The sequence below is a fragment of the Syngnathus leptorhynchus genome, chromosome 20 (genome assembly GCF_054491065.1).
Source record: "Syngnathus leptorhynchus isolate UIUO chromosome 20, UIUO_Slep, whole genome shotgun sequence".
In the NCBI taxonomy this organism is placed as follows: Eukaryota; Metazoa; Chordata; class Actinopteri; order Syngnathiformes; family Syngnathidae; genus Syngnathus; species Syngnathus leptorhynchus.
Window position 1 is genome coordinate 5,073,621 of NC_141214.1, and position 18,491 is coordinate 5,092,111.

The following is an 18,491-nucleotide window of genomic DNA, read 5'->3' on the forward strand; positions in this document are numbered from 1 at the left end:
AATTCAGTGTTCCCGCCAAGTCGTTTCAATTTTCTACTCTCGCGTTGTGATGAGATCTCGTGAGACAGGAAAAGTCACATGACTTACAGGGAAACTGATTGATTAAAAGGAACAATTACCGAGTTTATGAATCGATATCAGGCAATGAAAAGGAAAATTAATTCATATTGTTCAAGAAAATATTCATATCTTTAAATTTTCAGCCATCTCTTTTTTAACTTTTTAAATTAAAAGGCCACTTTTAAAGTTACAGTGTTTGCATATTATTAAGACTGCACCTAAATGCACGCTCTTTCTGTTTCTGAGATCTCTTTTGCAACTAACTGTTTTGAACTGCTGTTAAAAATACAATAAAAGACATTTTGGAGTAAACTGTTTTTAATTTATTATTTAATGACATAAATAACAACTCACAGTGAGTTCAAATACAAATAGTTATGTACATGTGCAGGGGGAGAACATGCTACCCCTCGCAAGGAAGGCACTTAAATCCGAAAAGGCACGTTTACACATCACGGCGAGTTAATTTAGTCTATGTACAAAGATATACACTTGGATGTTAGTGGGGAAAAAAACAACGAGACCCTCCTCAGTAGCTTTGTGCCACGGGCGCCCACGAAGCCGTCAGCCGGGCGATGGAGCTCTCGAACTGCGCGTCACCCACCCCCACGCCCACCTCGCCCAGCCCCGGGTCGTACATGGAGGATGGCGACGAGACTGGCAGCGAGGACGTCAGGCCCGTGTAGGAGGATCCCCTCAGGAACTGCGAGGTCAAACCGCCCGGGATGGAGCCTGACGCCGAACCCGATGGAGTGAGAGTGGTGCCCGCCACGGACCACAAACTGGGGTACTGACTAAATAAGCAGAAATGTAGGGGTCATTTTAATGTGATCTTTCATTCCCCCCCAAAAAAATGCACTGTAAAAATAAATTGGTCAACTCAAAATTTCAATGCAACAAAGTTTAAGAAAATGTACACTTTTTTTCTGGTGGGTTTGGGCTCACCTAGAGTTGGACGTGGAGTTGGTGGTGTGGGACAGTGTGCCCATGCCCGTGGAGTTTGGAATCTGGAGGGGGGACCAGCTGTCGTGGGTTGGGGCCAAGGTACCAGAGGTGTTATCCATGTAGTTATCTGTGTGGGGGAAATATGCAAAACCTGATCCATCCATCTTGGATTTTCAATAGAAGAAGGAAAGTGCTCAGGATCTTACTGGTACTGGAGGTGCGGTGGGGGTAATGGCTGGGGTACGGGCTGGCCCGGTGGCTCCTCAGGCTCGAGTAGCGCTCGCAGTAGGAACCTGACGAGTGGCCCGCCGTACCGCTGAACTGCGGCGGGCTGCTGCTGGGGCAGATGGGACTCTGGCCCGGCAGGAACCAACCTCCCACTGTCGGATTAAATGCATTAACTATTTGTGTTGTGGTTGTTTTGGATTCTCTCGACTTACGTTGGGAATAGCCCGACTGCTGGCTGTCCACGCTGTGGTCGGGCATGTCCTTGTGATCACTCCTAGAATACAGAAGACAATTTGCTTTAAACGTATAGTGGTTCACACAGCCCGATGAAAGTCAAGTTAGGAAAAACTGGGTTTATTGAATTGGACACAAAGCTATTATTTCTGAATGGCAAAACTTAATGTCTTTTGCCACCTAGTGGAAAAAATATTTAATTGTTCTCCCAATCGCTGTATGTTGTTGGTGGAGATGGATTTCAGACCAATTAAGTGACTTGGATACTTTAGAGACACATTCATCAAGGTCCTACCTTTCTTTGGCATCCAGGAAGGCCTTGGCGAAGGGGTTGTGCTTTATCTTCAGGGCTGTAATCTATCAGATATTTTTTTGTTTCTTGTAAGCATTTTTCATTTCCAAAATTTCCATTTTTCTTTTAATAATGCTTTTTTACTACTCCCAAACCTCTTCATTCTGGTAAGCGGTGACAGCGATGAATTGTGTCTCTGGGAAAGACTGGCTGCTGATCATCTTCTGGATGCCTCCAACTTTTACGATGTGTATTCTGGGCTCATATTTGTGTAAGGAGTTGAGCATAATCTGCAAAAATTAAGTGTTATGGATCACAACCATGCCCATGAATTCCCTTATTATTTTACTATTCTACTCGGTCCCCTGCTTACCTGTCCCCCGCCGTTGAGCTTGTTTGACAGCTTGACTTTGCTGAAGGACACGGGTGCCTTCATCCAGTGCGCGCCGAAGTTGGGCGAGTCCGGGTGGATGTACACGCAACTGGGACTCTGCGGCTCCGGTTTGCCGCCGGGCACCCACTCTCCATTTACGTACTTCCAGCGGTTGTTGTCCGCCGCCACGAAATCCAGCAGCACCGAGTACATGGCGTTTGGGTCAAGGCCGCTCACATTGGCCCTGAGCACCGGGAACATGCGCCTGCGGGGAAACCATAAAGTTTGTTTTTTGGAAAAGCAAATATGCTTTTTAAGGTCGTGTAAATAACAATATAAATCAAATTAACCGTGATTTCCCCTGCTCAATTGCGTCAAAATGACCGTGCGTAAAATGTGCGTAAAAGACCGCAGACTAAACTCATTCCTACCGTCCCGTTTTGGTTACAATCATCTCGTTGGTCAACTCCTTGAACTTGTTCCACAAGTCAGCGTCCTCCAGCGACAGTTTAATATCCCTCTCGGACGCGTCGCCCTTCTCGCTACCCTTTTGGAACTCGCTCTCCACGGCGCTCAGGAGATGCTCCAGCCGCTGGTCCGGGTTCGAGGAGGACGATGAGGAAGCGCTCATATTTCCGCTTGAACGACACACACTCATACACACACACACACACAAGTGGATCCCAGCAAAGCTTCTGCGTACTGACTGAACACACGGCGCAAGGCCTCATGATTTTAAGGGCCCCCGGGGACCGTATGGGGGGGCCTGGGGGGCGTGGTCTAAGGCGCGCCTACCTCGGCCTCCCTACAATCCCCAAAAAACATCTATACGCCGCCACATTTTCCCAATTTAGTTTCATAATAGCATATACCGAGGTCCTTTATGAAATACGCGCATTTTACGCACGGGGTTAAGTTTCAAAGCAGAAATGAGTGCGAGAGTCTTGCATTATTTAGTGCGCAAGCACGGCCGACACTTGAGACAAAGGAAAAGGAAGCGAGCCGAGAGAGTGTTGCCTTTGAACTCGGTTGTATATTTGCAAATAGTGCTAATCTTTTGTTGTCTCAAATCCACATGGGAGAAAAGTAAGGAGGCCAAAGGGGGGGGGGGGGTGCGTTTACTGAGCTGGGCCATTAGTGCTTGGGCCTGCATGGCTTGCAAGTGATGCCTGTATTTGCATAATGGGCCTATATGTGTGCATCCTACCTCACTCACGCTCATATGCAATATTAGATATTATTTCATCACCGTAAAATAATTTCAAATTCCCATTTAAAAAATCTGAATGGAATCAAACCTGAATCTAACAAAATTTACAATATCACACTTGAGTTGTTTAAATTCTCTTCATTATATTTTATGTTTCTATACAGTGTTGTTTTTTTATGTAAAAAAATTAATCAACATATTGTGACGGTTTGAAATGCCAATTCATTCCAAAGATGAAAAAAACAAAACAAAAAAAAAATGCTAGTCAACTCTATAATTTTCCCATCTCAGCGAGTCATGTCGTGTTTCAATGGTCGTCTTCCTGCCTTGCGATTTCCACTGTCGTGTACTTGGAATTGAGTTAAGGGGGCTGTGGAGCACGACTGCCGCTTTACTGCACCACTTCCTCCACTTCTACGGAGGCCGTAAATATAAAGGGGACCTCTCACACCTTCACATCCCGTACCCCCATGCCCGCCCCCCCCTCAAAAACTTCTCAACTCCTCCACTCTGTGAGCTTGTTTTTTATTTTGGCGACATGACAGGAAGAACGTGTTCAACTATCATCGGAACACACACGTACGCACACTTTCCGGAAGCTAGCAATATACATCAAGGCTGAGTCACATATTGCCATGGCAACCCCCCCCCCCCCCCCCCACCACCTCCAAAAAGTTCCCCATTAACTGTTACCTGTTTTCTCTGCACACCTGTAAGTAGGATCACCTCCCTCAAAAAGTTGTTTACTTAAGTGAAACGCTACCTGGAGGTTTTCCCTTCACCTATCTAGAGACTGGAGGGGTTAAAGCCTTGCGGAATGGCGGCTCTTCGGGCAAGCGGCAGCAGCAGTGTCACCTGGGTGCGAAATATTGCAGAGGTCTGGTGCTTGACAAAGAGACACTCATAAGCATGCATATTTTCCAGAGTACTCCGTCGGCCGTCCTAAATAAATCAGCGGGATGAGTCAGGACCCTCAAGATGGACAACGGGTACAAAAACACTATAAAAGACGCCGGTCGCGCAAAACACAACACAGTTTAGAACGGCGTTTTGTTCTTCCAGGGCCGTAGCTAATATTTTTAAGAACTGAAGCAATCCTTGGTTTTTCCTAATTAGATTTTTGTTTACGATGACTGTAAGGAGGGGGGGGGGGGGGGGGGGGGGCAAAAAGCAGCAAAGGAAACACTGCTCACATCCTCAAAACACACACACACAACACACACACAGTAATGTGGATTGAGTCCCCCACCCTGAGCTTTCGTCTGTCACTTTTGCGTTTCCACTTCAAGTTCAGGAAATCTAAACTTAACTCTTCTTATCAGCCAGCCCCTTTGAAAGGGATAAAAAGAATTAGTGGGGTCAGTAATTAGCCCCCCGCCACCCAATGCCGGTCCCCATCTCGGGTCCCCCATCGGGGGGACCCTCGGGACCTTTGGCATGCTAATAACGCCGGCTTTGGCTTTTTTGGACTGCTGAGGAAAAAGTCTCATGTCAAAGCATTGACGAGGAATTTGAATTATTATTGACACAGGAATCAAATCGATACAGTGTATATGATATTGAAAACAAAGACGATTGACTAAAATTAAAGTTAAAAAAATGATAAATATTTTACAAATGTATAAAGAAAATAGAATAATATAAACTATATCAGATATATCATTTGTATGATCAACTCAGGCTTGCATAACTGCTATTTTTGAATTGTAAACATTTAGGTCATCAGTGGACAGACGAATATTTTTGAACCACTGCATTATCGGATCAACGTGGAAAGTTCGATTAAAGTCGATGTATTTTTGTGCCACATATATCGGTGTGTTTTGCCCTCAGTTATTCCCCCTGTTACTGTTGCCTGATGTAAATATGAGCAGCTGAAGTCAGCAGACACCAGTGTGTGAGAAAACACACAGTTAACCCCCCCACCACCCCTGACTGCCCCCCCCCCACCCCCCAGCTGTGTGCGCACACATCTGCAGCCATGAGCTCACACTTCAGGGGCCCGCATGACGCGATGGTCCAAGAAGACATGGGGCAAATATTAGCAGATATTAATCACGACTGCAGTTTTTATATCATCTCACCATCAGTGGGAGGTGTGTGGTTAGATTGGGTGGGGAGGGGAGGGATGAGTGAGGTAGGATCAAAAGGCCACTTTGCACTGACAAACAGTAAGTGTTAAAGCATGAGATGATGAAGCCGAGGTTATTTACCGAGAGGATGTGCGACTTGAGAGTCGCCACCTCCAGCGGTACTTCCTCACCTCTGCAAATGTACAATTAAAATGAGATGGTCACGCAACACGACGGCGCCTCCGCTCGTGCAGACAATGAGCTGTAATCGGGAGACCCTGTTCCTGCAATCTGGTCTAATCTCCACGCATTGAAAAGCCAGAAAAAGACTTCGGCAAAGTATGAAGCCGAATCGCCCAAGATGGCAAATTTCATGAGGAAAGGGGAGGGGGGCATAAGGGCAGCTAGCGTCTGCCAGGGCCGTAGCAAAGATGTTTGTGGATGAGGGTGGGGCGGGCCGCACGGCGCACCGTAAAGCGGAGGAGGTAAACAAAAGGGGGCCGGCCTGCTTTTACTGCCTTCCCACGCCAGCTGATTGAAAAGTGTTACCTGGAATATGGCGAGTGAGCCCCCTCGCCCCCCCCCAGCCAACGTGAATGCAGGCACAGGGTCCCAGGTGTACAAACAGCAAACAGTGGGGGCACATCAAAGGCTCTCATTAAAAGACAATAGATACATCGACCCCCAAGTTCCCCATCTGCCCTGCCCCGCCCCCCCCTTCACAATTCCTGTGTTCAAGTACACTCAATGAGAATATGAGCATCAAGTAAATCAAACAAAACAAATTTGGTAAGCACGTTAACCAATCACACTGCTCATTTATTCCACGTAAATGAAAATTCTGCAAAAATTTCAAATTGCTTTTAGAGCCAGGTCTATTTATTATCTAGGGCTTCAAATTTGGATTTCTTTTTCAATATTTAATAACGATGTCCGTCCCGGGAAAAGGTGACGGGGATGAGGACGGCGCAACGTTCTCTGCAGACGCGGCTTTGATGCAAGACCACCTCTTTGTAGTGGAGGCCTGGAGATGGCTTGTTAGTCAGTAAAAGTCACGGCCTTCAATGGCCTCCTCTAACAGGAAGCAGTTTACACGGTGACGCTCAACCTGCCCGCGGCCCTCTATTGCCCCCACCCCACCCCAAGCCCACCCGAGGGACCCCGCGTCCCCACTTTATTAGCATTTCCATAAGAAAGGAGAAGTAATTGCCCCTTTTCTTCTACAGCCCCTTCATCTTGGACTGGCTCCTCACACCGTTTCCTTTTTCCTTTCAAGCAGCCACTCGCACTCTGCCAAGTCGAGGCAGAGTTGAGACACAAATACAAATAAACAACTGGTTGCACAAGTGTGCACACCCTCCTATAACTGTGTCTGTAATTAGCCAATTACATTCAAACTCAGTAATTGAAATGCTTTTGACTGACACGAAAAAAAAAGTTCAGATGTTCTAGTGGGCTTTTTCCGACATTTCTTGTTTGGATAGATAGCTTATCTCGTCTTAGCACGTGTTAAACGTGTCAAAACGTGCGTGGCCAAAGATCAAAATACGAGATCCGAACGTTTGACGGACACCTGGGAGGTGACCAACATCTATGCCGGAGGCCATTTCTACAATTCATTCGCTTCTGGTGCCGCCTCGGCGGTCACGGCACGAAGGTGAAGGAGCTGTCAGGAGGGGAGGGTCCCCGGCGGGAACCCCCGGGTGACTGCAAGCGTTTTAAGCGCGGCCCCATGCCGACACAGACAAAAGGATCGGGGCCCAATCACCGTCTGCTCCTTTGTTGCAGGGGGAGCCAGCGAGGCTGGGAAAGGGCCGAGGACGCAGTTGCTGCTCTCGTGGATGCGGCAGCAGACGCCCCCGGACCTCCTAAACCACGTTTATTTGCTTTGGAATCTGCTTTTTCCAGGTGATAGTAAAGGTAGCACATTGCTTAGTTCGGCCTTTTTCTTTATCAGTCCCCCCACACACACACACACATACATACACGCTCAATGGCCTTTATGCATTGTATTTATCTTTTATATTTATACCTTATAAGTTTATTTATTGTAGTGGTTTAATATAGTATTTCTTCATTATTAATTTATATTTTTGGTAATATCTTAATATACTGTATTTATGTTTTGTTGCGCTATGATTAGTTTGATTTATTTATTGTCTTATGGGATTTACTATATAATTGCATTGTATTCATTTGTAGATATTTCTAGAAATATTGATTTTTATTGTATGATTAACAGGCTTAATTTACTGGGTTTGTTTAGTTCTTACAAAAACCCAGTAACACAGGATTTTCATCACTTAAAAATCAAAAGGAGTCCTTTTTAGCCTGTTTTCAAATTATTATTTTTTTCAAAGATAGCTCAACATTTTCTCTTTTTCCAAAAAGTGGCTCAAGCACATTCTTGGCACTCTACTGCCACTCACTGTCCATGCTATGAAACTAAATGCAACCCCTTCATTTAAATAAAGTGCCAAATCAGTCATATAATACCACTAATTTTCATAGAAAAATAATAGTTTGTAAAAAATATATATATATATATTTTATAACATAGAAAATCTTAAATTAAAATTATTATAAGTAAAAAAAAAAATTGTGAGGATGATGTCATCACCCTAATCGTCTGCAGGTGTTCAGCATGCAGCCAACTGAATAAAAAGGAGTGCTTGCACCTACCATGCATACCTGCTTATCACCACCTCCTCCTCCGGTCAGCTTCTAACTCGACCCGCCATGTTCCAAATCCTGCTCTTCGCCATCCTGTGGGGAGTCGCGGGGTCCAACATCAGCCCGGCTCTGGATGGACACTGGGAGCTGTGGAAGAAGGCCCACAATAAAGCTTACTCGCATCAGGTTAGAAGTTCTTGTCACTTTCTTAACTTTGGATGTTAGACTCCTGTTGCTGCTCAATAAGGTCTTTGTTTGGGCATGTCAAGGTGGAGGAGTCAGGTCGGAGGCGGATCTGGGAAGAGAACCTGCAGATGATTAACGTCCACAACCTGGAAGCCACCCTGGGCCTGCACGCCTATGAGCTGGCCATGAACCACCTGGGAGACCTGGTAACAAGATTTCAAGTTAAAATATTTGCTTGATCAGTATTTTTTTGAAACCATTTCAATAATGGTGCAAAGTTGATGCCAAGATATGATTTTGTGTGTGTGTGTTTCCAGACCAAAGAGGAGGTGAGCGGCACATATACTGGTACGGTGGTGCCGTCTGAACTGGAGAGGATCCAACTGAATTTTAATTGGGTGCAAAACGTGCCGTCGTCGGTGGACTGGAGGAAGCATGGCTTGGTGACTGAAGTCAAAACGCAGGTGAGATCTTTGCTCAATGGGAAAAATTGTGACTTCAAATTATGATGATTATCCATGGTAGTTCTTTATGATCCTGTGTGTTGCTGCCCTCTTGTGGAGACTAAACACAATGCCTCTGTTGCAGTTGAATTATTATGATTGTATATATTTGAAATATCAACTTGTGGGCAGGGTCACTGCGGCTCCTGCTGGGCCTTCAGTGCCGTGGGGGCTTTGGAGGGCCAGCTAAAGAAGAGAATGGGTACACTGATGTCACTCAGCCCCCAGAATCTAGTAGACTGCTCATTTGACTTCGGCAACCACGGCTGCCACGGCGGCTTCATGACCAACGCCTTCCACTACGTCAACAAGAACGGCGGCATCGACTCTGACTGGGCCTACCCTTACACGGCCAAGGTGAGGGCGGAGTTGCCACAAAACTGGTTCTCATTTGGTGGGTCTGAAAATGTGTTAATTTGTCTTGTCAGCGTGGAGAGTGCATGTACAAGCCCCAGGATCGGGCTGCCAACTGTTCGGGTTATTCGTTTGTCCCCAAAGGGGACGAAAACGCCCTGAAGGTGGCCCTTGCAAACGTGGGCCCCATCTCAGTGGCCATTGATGCTTCTCACTCTCATTTCCACTTCTACCGCCACGGTAAGTTAATAACTCAAATGTCTCTGCCCTTACTTAAAATCTTTTTTTGGGGTGTGGGTTTTCATTAGGAGTCTACAAGGACCCGGCATGTAGCCACAAAGTGAACCACGGTGTGCTAGCTGTGGGATACGGCACGGAAAAAGGAAGAGACTACTGGCTGATCAAGAACAGGTCTGAATTTATCAATTTTGATTTTTGGACTGCTAAACTTTTTTTTTTTCTCTGACTTTGTGTGGTAGCTGGGGTGTGAAATTCGGTGACCAAGGTTACATCAAAATAGCTCGCAACAGACGGAACCAGTGCGGCATCGCACTCCACGCCTGCTTCCCGGTCATGTGACTTTATCATTCTGTATGACATTTAAGCTTGTTTTAAGAATTCAAAATAATATAATAAAGTATTTGTATATGAAGATGGTTTAGTTTTTTACAATTTAGTGAAACCATATGCACAGAAATACTTGATTCACAAAAGAATGACATCACCTTTTCACATCTGCATCACCAATATATTCAAATACTGAAATCACCAAGAATTCATTTTGCATTTACAAAACAAAGACAACACGCCATAAAATTTGCGTACAGGTATTTTTTTTTTCACCCCCAAACTATTATCCTGAATGTTCCACAAATTCCATATTTGCACATACAAACATCAATATTCTTTTTTTTGTTTTTTTTTTGTATACGGTACATTGATTCTTTCAACAGAACTCACACTTAAAGTACTTTTGGTTCATTAAAAACAAGGCAAACTAAAAACCATCCAACTGTAACAAAATCGCACTTTGTTTCCTGACATTGGGAATGTAATTGTGTCCACTGAGGGTATGTATAGGATAACTTTACATGTACAATATGTACTGTATGTACATTTATTTAGAACTCTAGACAATATTTAATATCTCAACTTTTGGGGGGCACTCTTTGGATGAATGTGAGCAGGAAAGACTTTACTTTGCCCCAACCTAAGATGGTTGTATCTTTATCAGCATTCACATAGCTGACATTGGCATCCTTTTAGACAATTTGTTTATATTTTAAATATTTATGTAATTCAATGATATTAAAAAAATTCTAAATGTATTTTGAATGCAATATATTTCAAGTGTTAACATGTTTTAAATAGATACAAATATTTTGAATATTATAATTTCATGGTTTTCATCATATGCTCAAAACATATTTAAATATTTAATTTACACTTAAAACATTTTAAATATATTTTAAATGTGTATTAAAAACACATTCAGCGAATTTAGGATGATTAAAATATTCCCAAAATACTTGTATACATTTAAATCACATTCAAAGTTAATTTTGAGTATTTCTTTTATAATTAAAACATATTGCATATTAACTTAAAATATATTTGTAATATATTTATATATAAAACTTTTCTAAAAAAAAATATAAATGGCAATATTTTAAAACTATTTTAAATAGATAAATGTATTTAGATTTTCCTAAAACCTATTTCAAACTTATAATTGATAAAATAAAAATCTATAAACCAGGTCAAGGAGGAGCAGAGTCACCACTTTCCAAAAACATACATTTCACCAATGTAAAAAAAAAAATCCCACTTTGATCAAGAACAATAACTGCAAGCAACAGACCGATGTCATCGCAATCATCGGCGAACAATGGGGGGAAAAAAATATCAAATGAAATAAAACGCTACTCATCGCGTTTTTAAAGACACAAACGGCCGGCACACAAAAGACATCCCAAAAAGTCAGACAACACTATACAAACATGCGCCACGATCATTCGGCGAATTGAGTCGCCCATTTTTTTTAGCCTAAATTAATCCACCCAATAAATATTTACTTGCAAAAAGAGCACCCGGTTCTACTACATTAAACGCCACACAGCATATAATGTGAGGTGGAGTTCCCCTCTTCTCTCTCTGAAACTGAAAAAATATAGTCGTGGAATATTATTTTTGCACATGAACTTGTTTCTTGCAAATGTGGATGTAAGGGGCTTTTGAGGGCTGGAAATTCTCAAATTGAAGTTGTTAGCTGAGCTTGGAAATGAAACTGTTAGCCTGGATTGCTACCAGTCAAATATTTTATGTGCACATCGATGATTATTTTTACACATCTTTAGACAATCCAGGCAGAACTGGGTGTTTTGTTGTTCAATGTTTTTACTTTAAAGCTCGCTGTTCGCATACACAAACACACTTCGGGGAAAATGTCATGGATGCACACAAAATTAAATTCTCAGTCGTTGATTGTCCGCACACAAACTGGATGTTAACCATGGGGGAAATTATACTTGTGAATTTACATGAAATGTTTTGTTACATTTTTGTGCCTTATGTTTTTATCAGTCACTTCTTTTGGCCCAGTTCGTGCTTATGACTAGCATGAACCTCTAAGAAATAAGCAGAACAGGTGAGGAAATTCAAAAATTTAGTTGCAAGAATTCACCTCAAAATGGCCGCTTCAAACAAGTGTTCAAATTCGGGCAAGGGTCCTTGAGAATTTTTGTGGGTCTTGTTACGATAGACACCAAATTCCATGTCAATCGGTGAAACTGGTGATAGGTATTGGGATACAAAATCGGCCATTTTGGATTGAGGTAATGGTCAGGCAAGTCAGCTGCTTTAAAATGCTGAATGAAAGCATTCATAGGAATTGGTGTGCTGATGATGTTTTATTTTATTTTAATTATGTAAACTCTGCCTACTCTTTATACATTCTGCTTTTCAGAACCAATCGACTTGTAATTCCTAGTTAAGAAAGAATTGTGGAATGACGCAAGTTTTCACACACTCACCTGCACCATAAAACAAATGGGGAGTCCCCTAAGGTCGAAACTAATCCCCCCTCAAAGAAGATGATCTCATCCACATTGAGGAGCATTCTGAGGCTTTCGAAAAAATGGCAATGCGGTGTTTGTAAGAGGCTGGCACTCCGCCCCGCACTACCTCGTCCGGGTGCTGGCCCGCTTACCTCGTTGATGCCATCGATTACTACTGCAGAACCTGACCCCGGGTTTCGGGTAATTTTGTGGCGAGGAAGCTCCCTGCGGCCAGTGCGCCGGCAGCAAACAGAATGGGCATGGCTTTGGTGATGCCTACAAAGGATTGGAAGATGCTGATGCCCAGTACGGCCGCCAGCTTGCACAAAGCATTTAAGAATCCAAACGCCGTGGTCCTGAAGGCAACATCAAATATGTAAATGCCACGATCAATAAAAAGTGTTTAGTAGTTCTTGATCAAAGAGGATATGATGTAACCTTTTATCAGATGGGTAGAGCTCAACGGTGATGACATCCAGAGCGTTCCAGGAGGCGATGCTAATCCCACCGAAAAGACACAGGAGGGCGATCATGCCCGACTCGCTGTTGCCGAACATCAGGAAGAAGCAGCTGACGCACGAAATGACGCTAGACCCCGCTGCGTGCATTAAAAAAAAAAAAAGATTAAAGGAATTGATGGTAATTGTTAGCCTGTCTATGGTGTTTTGCATTCTATGTTAGCATGAAGCTAGTCCACTTTTTTGTAAGATGATAGTGTTTACCCAGCATCCGCAAACGGCCAATTTTGTCCATGAGCAAAGCCGACACGATATTGCCGGGCAAAACGGCCAGCGTTCCCAGGAAGTTGACGAAGTAGATCATGTAGGCGTTGTTGAAGTCGTCGCTGAAATCAAGCATGCAGCCTTCCTTGTTGTGTAGGAAGGTGCTGTTCACCAATTTGGAATCCACAAGCCTGTACTTAAATAAATCTGACAGCACACATAGAACGTTTCATTCATCATACTGGAACTTGCTGTGTTTCCCAATCGTTAAAAAAGAAAATAGAAATTTGCCACTATTTGTAAATTCACCTATTCATTAGCAAGGTGGCTGTGTCGCCATGGCAACAGCTTGGCAACACTGTCGCCAGAGTGACAGCCAACACAACCGTGACAACGGAGGTTGCAAAAGGTTTGCGTGTCATACCCGTGTTGTAAAACAAGCTGGCGATGAAGGTGCAGTTACGAAAGATCGTGTGCGTGGACGTGATGTCTTCAAAATAGCACTCCTCAAACACGGAGTCTTCAAAAACCATCGATTTCATCTTTAGGTTGAGGAACCTAAAGGAGTAAAAGTCTCACTTTGTTATATCGCAAAAAATCGGGCATTTGAACAGGGGTGTGTCGACTTTTGCTCTACTAACTCACTTGTCGTTGAAGTAGTAGCCTTGGCGGTGCACCTGATTCTCCAACGTGAAGTTGAAGGTAACGTGCTCCACACGTTCCTTGCTGAAGGTCTTGGTGCGTGAATCGTACTCTTGTTTCTGGATGTACTTGATCATGTCCGGGAACCACACGGTCAGGCCGTAGTAGCTGCCACATATCAATTATTTAATTACTCAATCAATACATTTTGACTCACAAAAGTGATTACCTGAACGACATGCTGAACCAAACAGCCATGAGCATAAAAGTGGTCCGCTTGTATTCCGGGCTGAAGCAGGCAACGATGTTATTGCGGATCTGCAAGAATCAAAATAAACACAAAAAAGAAATTCCACAAAAGGTGTGAATTGCATGCCGAGGCAATAGATGGCGCCATAACTTTGAAATGGAAGTTCAATTTTAGCCAACTGAAAGGTGAGATGGAAGATATAAGGAGCAGTTTGGAGTTTTTTTTCATTCCTGTGCCATCAATGCTAATTTCAGTTAGCGTTGGTGGATAGTAGCTTCTTGAGCTTTCTAGAATTTCTTGGTTTCAGCTCACCTGTTGGGAAAGGCTCATAATTTTGAGGCGGTAGCGCTGCCAGACAGGCGTGTCGGTGCCACCTTCCGCCAATTCGTCCATCTGCTTCACTGTCTTGATGGTGGTCACCTTGGATCGAAAAATAATCCTTTCAAGAACGTGTGTGAAGATTGTGTTGATTTTGATTTCAAAGTGATGCACTCACGCTAAAAACTTTCTCCGGATGTCCTTTAGCTCGCATGTTGGTGTCGTGGACTTGTTTGAGGATCATCCAGCCTTCGTCGTGTTTGCCGTTCTGGTCCCAGACAAAAGCCGAGTTCTTAGTTGCTCAGCTTCAACTGAACAAATGACGGACTGACCTCCAAGTAGAAACGCGGACTTTCTGGCATGGCACTAAGAGCGGCGATGGCGGCGACCGAGGGAAAAGCGCACACCAGCACGAAAACGCGCCAACTGTGGAACTGGTAGGCCGAACCCATCTGGAAGCTCCATCCTGAAAGAATAAACAAAATAGACACTTTTCTTTTCTCAAAACATCGTGCCACTCACCGTAATGCGGAATGATAGCCCAGGCCATGGCCGAGGCGTAGATGCCACCGATCATCCAGAACATGCAGAGCCAGCTGAGGTGCTCGCCTCGTTTCTCCTGGGACAGAAACTCCGAGTAGTAGGAGAAGACGATGGGAATGGAGCCTCCGATCCTGACACAATTGCAATTTCAACCAACCGGTTTTTTTTGGGCAATTTACAGTAAATATGTTTTTTTTTTTGTTTTTTTTACCCGACGCCTGAGAGGAGCCTGCAGAAGAGGAAGGTGCTGTATCCCTGCACGAAGGATGAGAAGAAGGAGAAGATGCTGTTGATGGACAGCGAGATGAGAAGCGACTGACGGCGACCGATCCGGTCAGCCAAGGCGCCCCAAAGGAACGCCCCCACCATCATTCCGAAATAGACAATCAGACCTGAGGAGGAGCACACAGCAAAGGACTCGTCAAAGGTCACTACATTAGGTACACTTGCACAATCCAGGGAAACCGTTTCAGCGTACCCAACATGCTCTTGTTAGGCTCGGACAGACACATGTCCTTCTCGGCGCTGGGCAGGACAAAGCCCACCACGAAGATCTCCACGCCGTCGGCCATGAGCGCCAAGCCCAGCACAAAGTAGAGGGTCCACTGGAACCTTCCGTGGCCGCACTCCTGCAGGATGGTCTCGTACTGCTGAGCCAGCTCCTCCTGGTCTTTACGCCTTTCCGCTTCAGAAGCCGCCACGTCCCGGAACTGCTGGGGAACCGAGCCGGGACCGCCAGCGAGGCTGCCCTTGCCCGACTCGGCCCTGGGGATGCCCTGGTACTCGCCCTCGTAGATCTCGTCGTCTTCGTCGTGGCCCTCTGTGGAATCGCTGTGTCCGCCCTCATCGTCCTCGTTGGCTGCCTGGCTGTCGCCGCGGTAATAGCCGCCGCCGCCGTCTTGCGCCGGATAGTCTTCATCGTCGTCTTCCTCGAAGCGGCTGTAGGAACGGCGGCTGTACTCGTCGTTGACGCGGTCCACGCTGCGGGCCACCTTCTTGGAGGCCTGACGCTTGACTTCCTTGGCGATGTCTTTGGCGCCTTTGATGAAGGCCGTCCGGTTCTGGTAGCCGTCCTCCATTTTGTGGGGGACGCTTGGCTTTGGTGGCAAAAGTTCACCGACTGGAAGGGATGACAAGATTAGAAATACAAAAAACAACAACAACATTTCTTTTCAAATAAAGACTGGTTGAAATCAATGCTTAGTTGCATTTTTGACCTATAGGGGGCAGAGTTTGCTAGGTTAGCCTTCGCTACAAAAAAACTAAAATGGTGCTAGCCCACTTTGGTTCCAAACGTCCATTTGCCACGCAGGAGGTCAATGCTGAGTCACTGTTGAGACTGGAAGTGTCTAAGTGCCAACAACACAATGCAGTAAAGACTCCCAAAAGAAAAAAGTCATTCGACAGCACAAAGAACAAAAAAACATTTTAAACCTAACCCTAATATAACCTTAAGCTTGAAAAAAAAAAAAAAGATGAATTCACTTGTGCATTGTATTCATTTCTTTCCTGACTCACCCACCACATTTAAACGGGTTTTAACACCACAGGGTGCTTCAAATAAAGGAATAAAAATAAAAAAAGAGTGAGTGGCCACATCGTCTCAGGAGTGAGGCGCTAAAAACAAGCCAGGCATGAAATTGATTGTTCATCAAAGCCTGCCCAATTGTGTGTATCATCATCATCTTTTGTTTTCTGTGTTTTCCCACAAACACCAAAAAGGACCCAGTCATGTTTGCACAATAGCCCAAAAACTTCAAGCATTGCCTTTTGAGGTCTGACAGGTGGTGTGAGGGTCTACAGTCAAAATATTAAGTGCGCCCAAAAGTACAACCCTCTAAGGACATAGCAAAACAATAGATGTGTATATCAATTTAAAAATTAGACAATTTATCTGTTTGACTGCATCTCGTAAAAAAACGTATGGATGCAGGACAGATTGATGGAGTAACGACCAACAGACAGACAGACGCGCTCAAAATCAACGTTTCACGAATTACGTTGTAGCAAATAAAACTGTGATTTCAGACCGTCCCTGAAGGCAACATGAATCTTTTTTTACCCTGATGGGGACATTTCAGTTAGACTTAAAAGGTATTTAAATGATAAATATTTGTATTTCTATTAAATCGTACATGTTAAGCCTATAAACCACAACCCAGCAAATGAAGAGAATTTCCAAGACATTTTACACAGGTTTCCTCGTGCTCCATTCAAGGAAATCCAGCATTGCATGGTATCGCCTCGCCTCCATTTGTACACGCCGTGGAGAGAAAAAAAAAAAAAAAGACTAACCTCACTGCTTGCTATTTTCGTGCGCTTGTTATTTGCATTGGCTTCTCTCTCGCAGGTGCAATTGTGCAAATAAAGCCTCCGGTGCATTCATAATGGGGAGGAGAACAGGGGAGGCGGGGAGGAAAGGAAAGGAAAGGAAAGGAAAGGAAAGGAAAGAAGGGAAGGCCTCTGTTGCACAGAGAAACGGCAACCACAACGCCACTCAAATCGGGGAGAGAGAAAAAAAAAAACCGTCAGAAGGCCAATTAGCTGATTTATTGCTTGGAATCAATGCAAATCCGCCCAAGCTTGTCACGACCCGCAGTTATACCCCCCAATCCCCAAACACACATCCACAATAAAATAAAAAAAATAAAAACGCGTTAATTATTGCGCCCATCGCGACTGTTGCAGCAAGGTCTAAAAACCGAGTGAATACGTGAAAACGTGACGGTTTTTTCCCCGCTAAGTACTCACCGCGCCTCTCGGTCTTCAGAGGATGATGTGGTGGTGCTGCTGATGAGGAGGAGGAGGAAGAAGGAGGAGGCTACTGCTGTGGTGGTGATGATGATGATGATGTGAGGAGCCCACGCCTACACGCAATCATTGTGAAGTACCCCCCCCCCCGTCCCCTCCTAAAAAATACACACACATTGTTGCACTACACTACTTGAGTATATTTTCCTGGTATCTGTTTTGACTTTTTTTTCCCAGCGACTTTCTACTCACATTTCAATTTATGGTTTTGTATGCGACTCTTACTTCAAGCACAAGTCAAAACTATTCTTGAAATAATATACAGTAAAAATATAAATAAAAGTACATCGGCTATATTTATAATAGTTTAAACATGTGCTGCTGATATTCACCACGAGAGGGCGGCAGAGCACTTCAAATTATCCGTCCACTATCAATTCACATAGTTATGCAGTCCAGTGCCTTACGTGTATTTGTATTTTTGCCCCGTGGCTAAGAAGAACGTGTGCAGTACAAGTGAACTAGTTTACGGTACTCGATCGGCTATGTACAATGGTTTAAGAATGTGCTTCAGACATTTACCACGAGAGGGCGACAGAGCAATTCAACATATCAGGCCACCATCAATTCACATGGTTACGCAGTCCATTGTTACGTGTACGTGTATTTTTGCCCCGCAGGCCAATACCGCATAGAAAAATCAATAGCTTTCTTCCACTGCACATTTGACTAAAAGCAAATATAAAAAAAGAAAATACACTCACAAATTTCCAAATGATCTGTTGCGCAGTCCAGCCACAGTCCAGCCATTATAATATGAAGTGCTTATCTTCTCAAGGATCACAGATGCGCTGGAGCCTATCCCAGCTGTCTTCTGGTAGGAAGCGGGAGATGCTTTGAACTGGTCTCCAGCTAGCAGGGTACCTGTTCCATAGTGTTCAACAAAAACTTTCCCATTCTGAAACTGTAACTACTTCATTGACTAAAACTGGTTTGAAATAGCCCTTTTGTTAATTGCAAAAAAATCCTGAATCAGAGTTGTTTTACTTGGGTACTCAAGAGTCAACGACGCGGTCTGG

At 44.2% G+C, this 18,491-nt stretch overlaps 3 protein-coding genes across 3 annotated transcripts; 1 reads left to right on the forward strand and 2 right to left on the reverse strand.

Moving 5' to 3' along the window:
* Positions 1–443: 443 nt before the first annotated feature.
* On the reverse strand, positions 444–2,977 carry tbxta (T-box transcription factor Ta). The gene is made up of 8 exons (XM_085900896.1): positions 2,564–2,977; positions 2,133–2,397; positions 1,915–2,049; positions 1,763–1,824; positions 1,446–1,507; positions 1,212–1,385; positions 1,006–1,132; positions 444–854 (listed from the first exon to the last, which is right to left on the reverse strand). The coding sequence occupies exons 1-8, from the start codon at positions 2,788–2,790 to the stop codon at positions 590–592; spliced, it is 1,317 nt and encodes a 438-aa protein (XP_085757022.1). The 5' UTR covers positions 2,791–2,977; the 3' UTR covers positions 444–589.
* A 5,111-nt stretch (positions 2,978–8,088) lies between these two features.
* LOC147041036 (cathepsin S-like) lies at positions 8,089–9,782 on the forward strand. Its single transcript, XM_085900277.1, has 7 exons — positions 8,089–8,273; positions 8,357–8,479; positions 8,591–8,737; positions 8,909–9,133; positions 9,205–9,370; positions 9,439–9,541; positions 9,610–9,782. Exons 1-7 carry the CDS (start codon positions 8,154–8,156, stop codon positions 9,707–9,709), a joined length of 984 nt encoding a protein of 327 aa, XP_085756403.1. The 5' UTR covers positions 8,089–8,153; the 3' UTR covers positions 9,710–9,782.
* Positions 8,570–17,096, reverse strand: LOC147041037 (synaptic vesicle glycoprotein 2A-like). The gene is made up of 13 exons (XM_085900278.1): positions 16,957–17,096; positions 15,140–15,781; positions 14,873–15,053; positions 14,641–14,792; positions 14,451–14,584; positions 14,297–14,386; positions 14,113–14,220; positions 13,780–13,868; positions 13,554–13,718; positions 13,333–13,466; positions 12,909–13,115; positions 12,625–12,784; positions 8,570–12,542 (listed from the first exon to the last, which is right to left on the reverse strand). The coding sequence occupies exons 2-13, from the start codon at positions 15,738–15,740 to the stop codon at positions 12,359–12,361; spliced, it is 2,205 nt and encodes a 734-aa protein (XP_085756404.1). The 5' UTR covers positions 15,741–15,781; positions 16,957–17,096; the 3' UTR covers positions 8,570–12,358.
* Between the last annotated feature and the right edge of the window lie 1,395 nt (positions 17,097–18,491).

Coding starts and splice junctions, on each gene's coding strand:
- tbxta (XM_085900896.1), bottom strand. CDS start 2,790: ATGAGTGTGTGTCGTTCAAGCGGAAATATGAGCGCTTCCTCATCGTCC. Junction 1,508..1,762: donor TTCCTGGATGCCAAAGAAAG/GTAGGACCTTGA, acceptor TCTGTATTCTAG/GAGTGATCACAAGGACATGC. Junction 1,386..1,445: donor GCAGTCGGGCTATTCCCAAC/GTAAGTCGAGAG, acceptor TTAATCCGACAG/TGGGAGGTTGGTTCCTGCCG.
- LOC147041036 (XM_085900277.1), top strand. CDS start 8,154: ATGTTCCAAATCCTGCTCTTCGCCATCCTGTGGGGAGTCGCGGGGTCC. Junction 8,480..8,590: donor TGAACCACCTGGGAGACCTG/GTAACAAGATTT, acceptor GTGTGTTTCCAG/ACCAAAGAGGAGGTGAGCGG. Junction 8,738..8,908: donor TGACTGAAGTCAAAACGCAG/GTGAGATCTTTG, acceptor ACTTGTGGGCAG/GGTCACTGCGGCTCCTGCTG.
- LOC147041037 (XM_085900278.1), bottom strand. CDS start 15,740: ATGGAGGACGGCTACCAGAACCGGACGGCCTTCATCAAAGGCGCCAAA. Junction 13,467..13,553: donor GGCTACTACTTCAACGACAA/GTGAGTTAGTAG, acceptor TTACTCCTTTAG/GTTCCTCAACCTAAAGATGA. Junction 12,543..12,624: donor CTCTACCCATCTGATAAAAG/GTTACATCATAT, acceptor TGTTGCCTTCAG/GACCACGGCGTTTGGATTCT.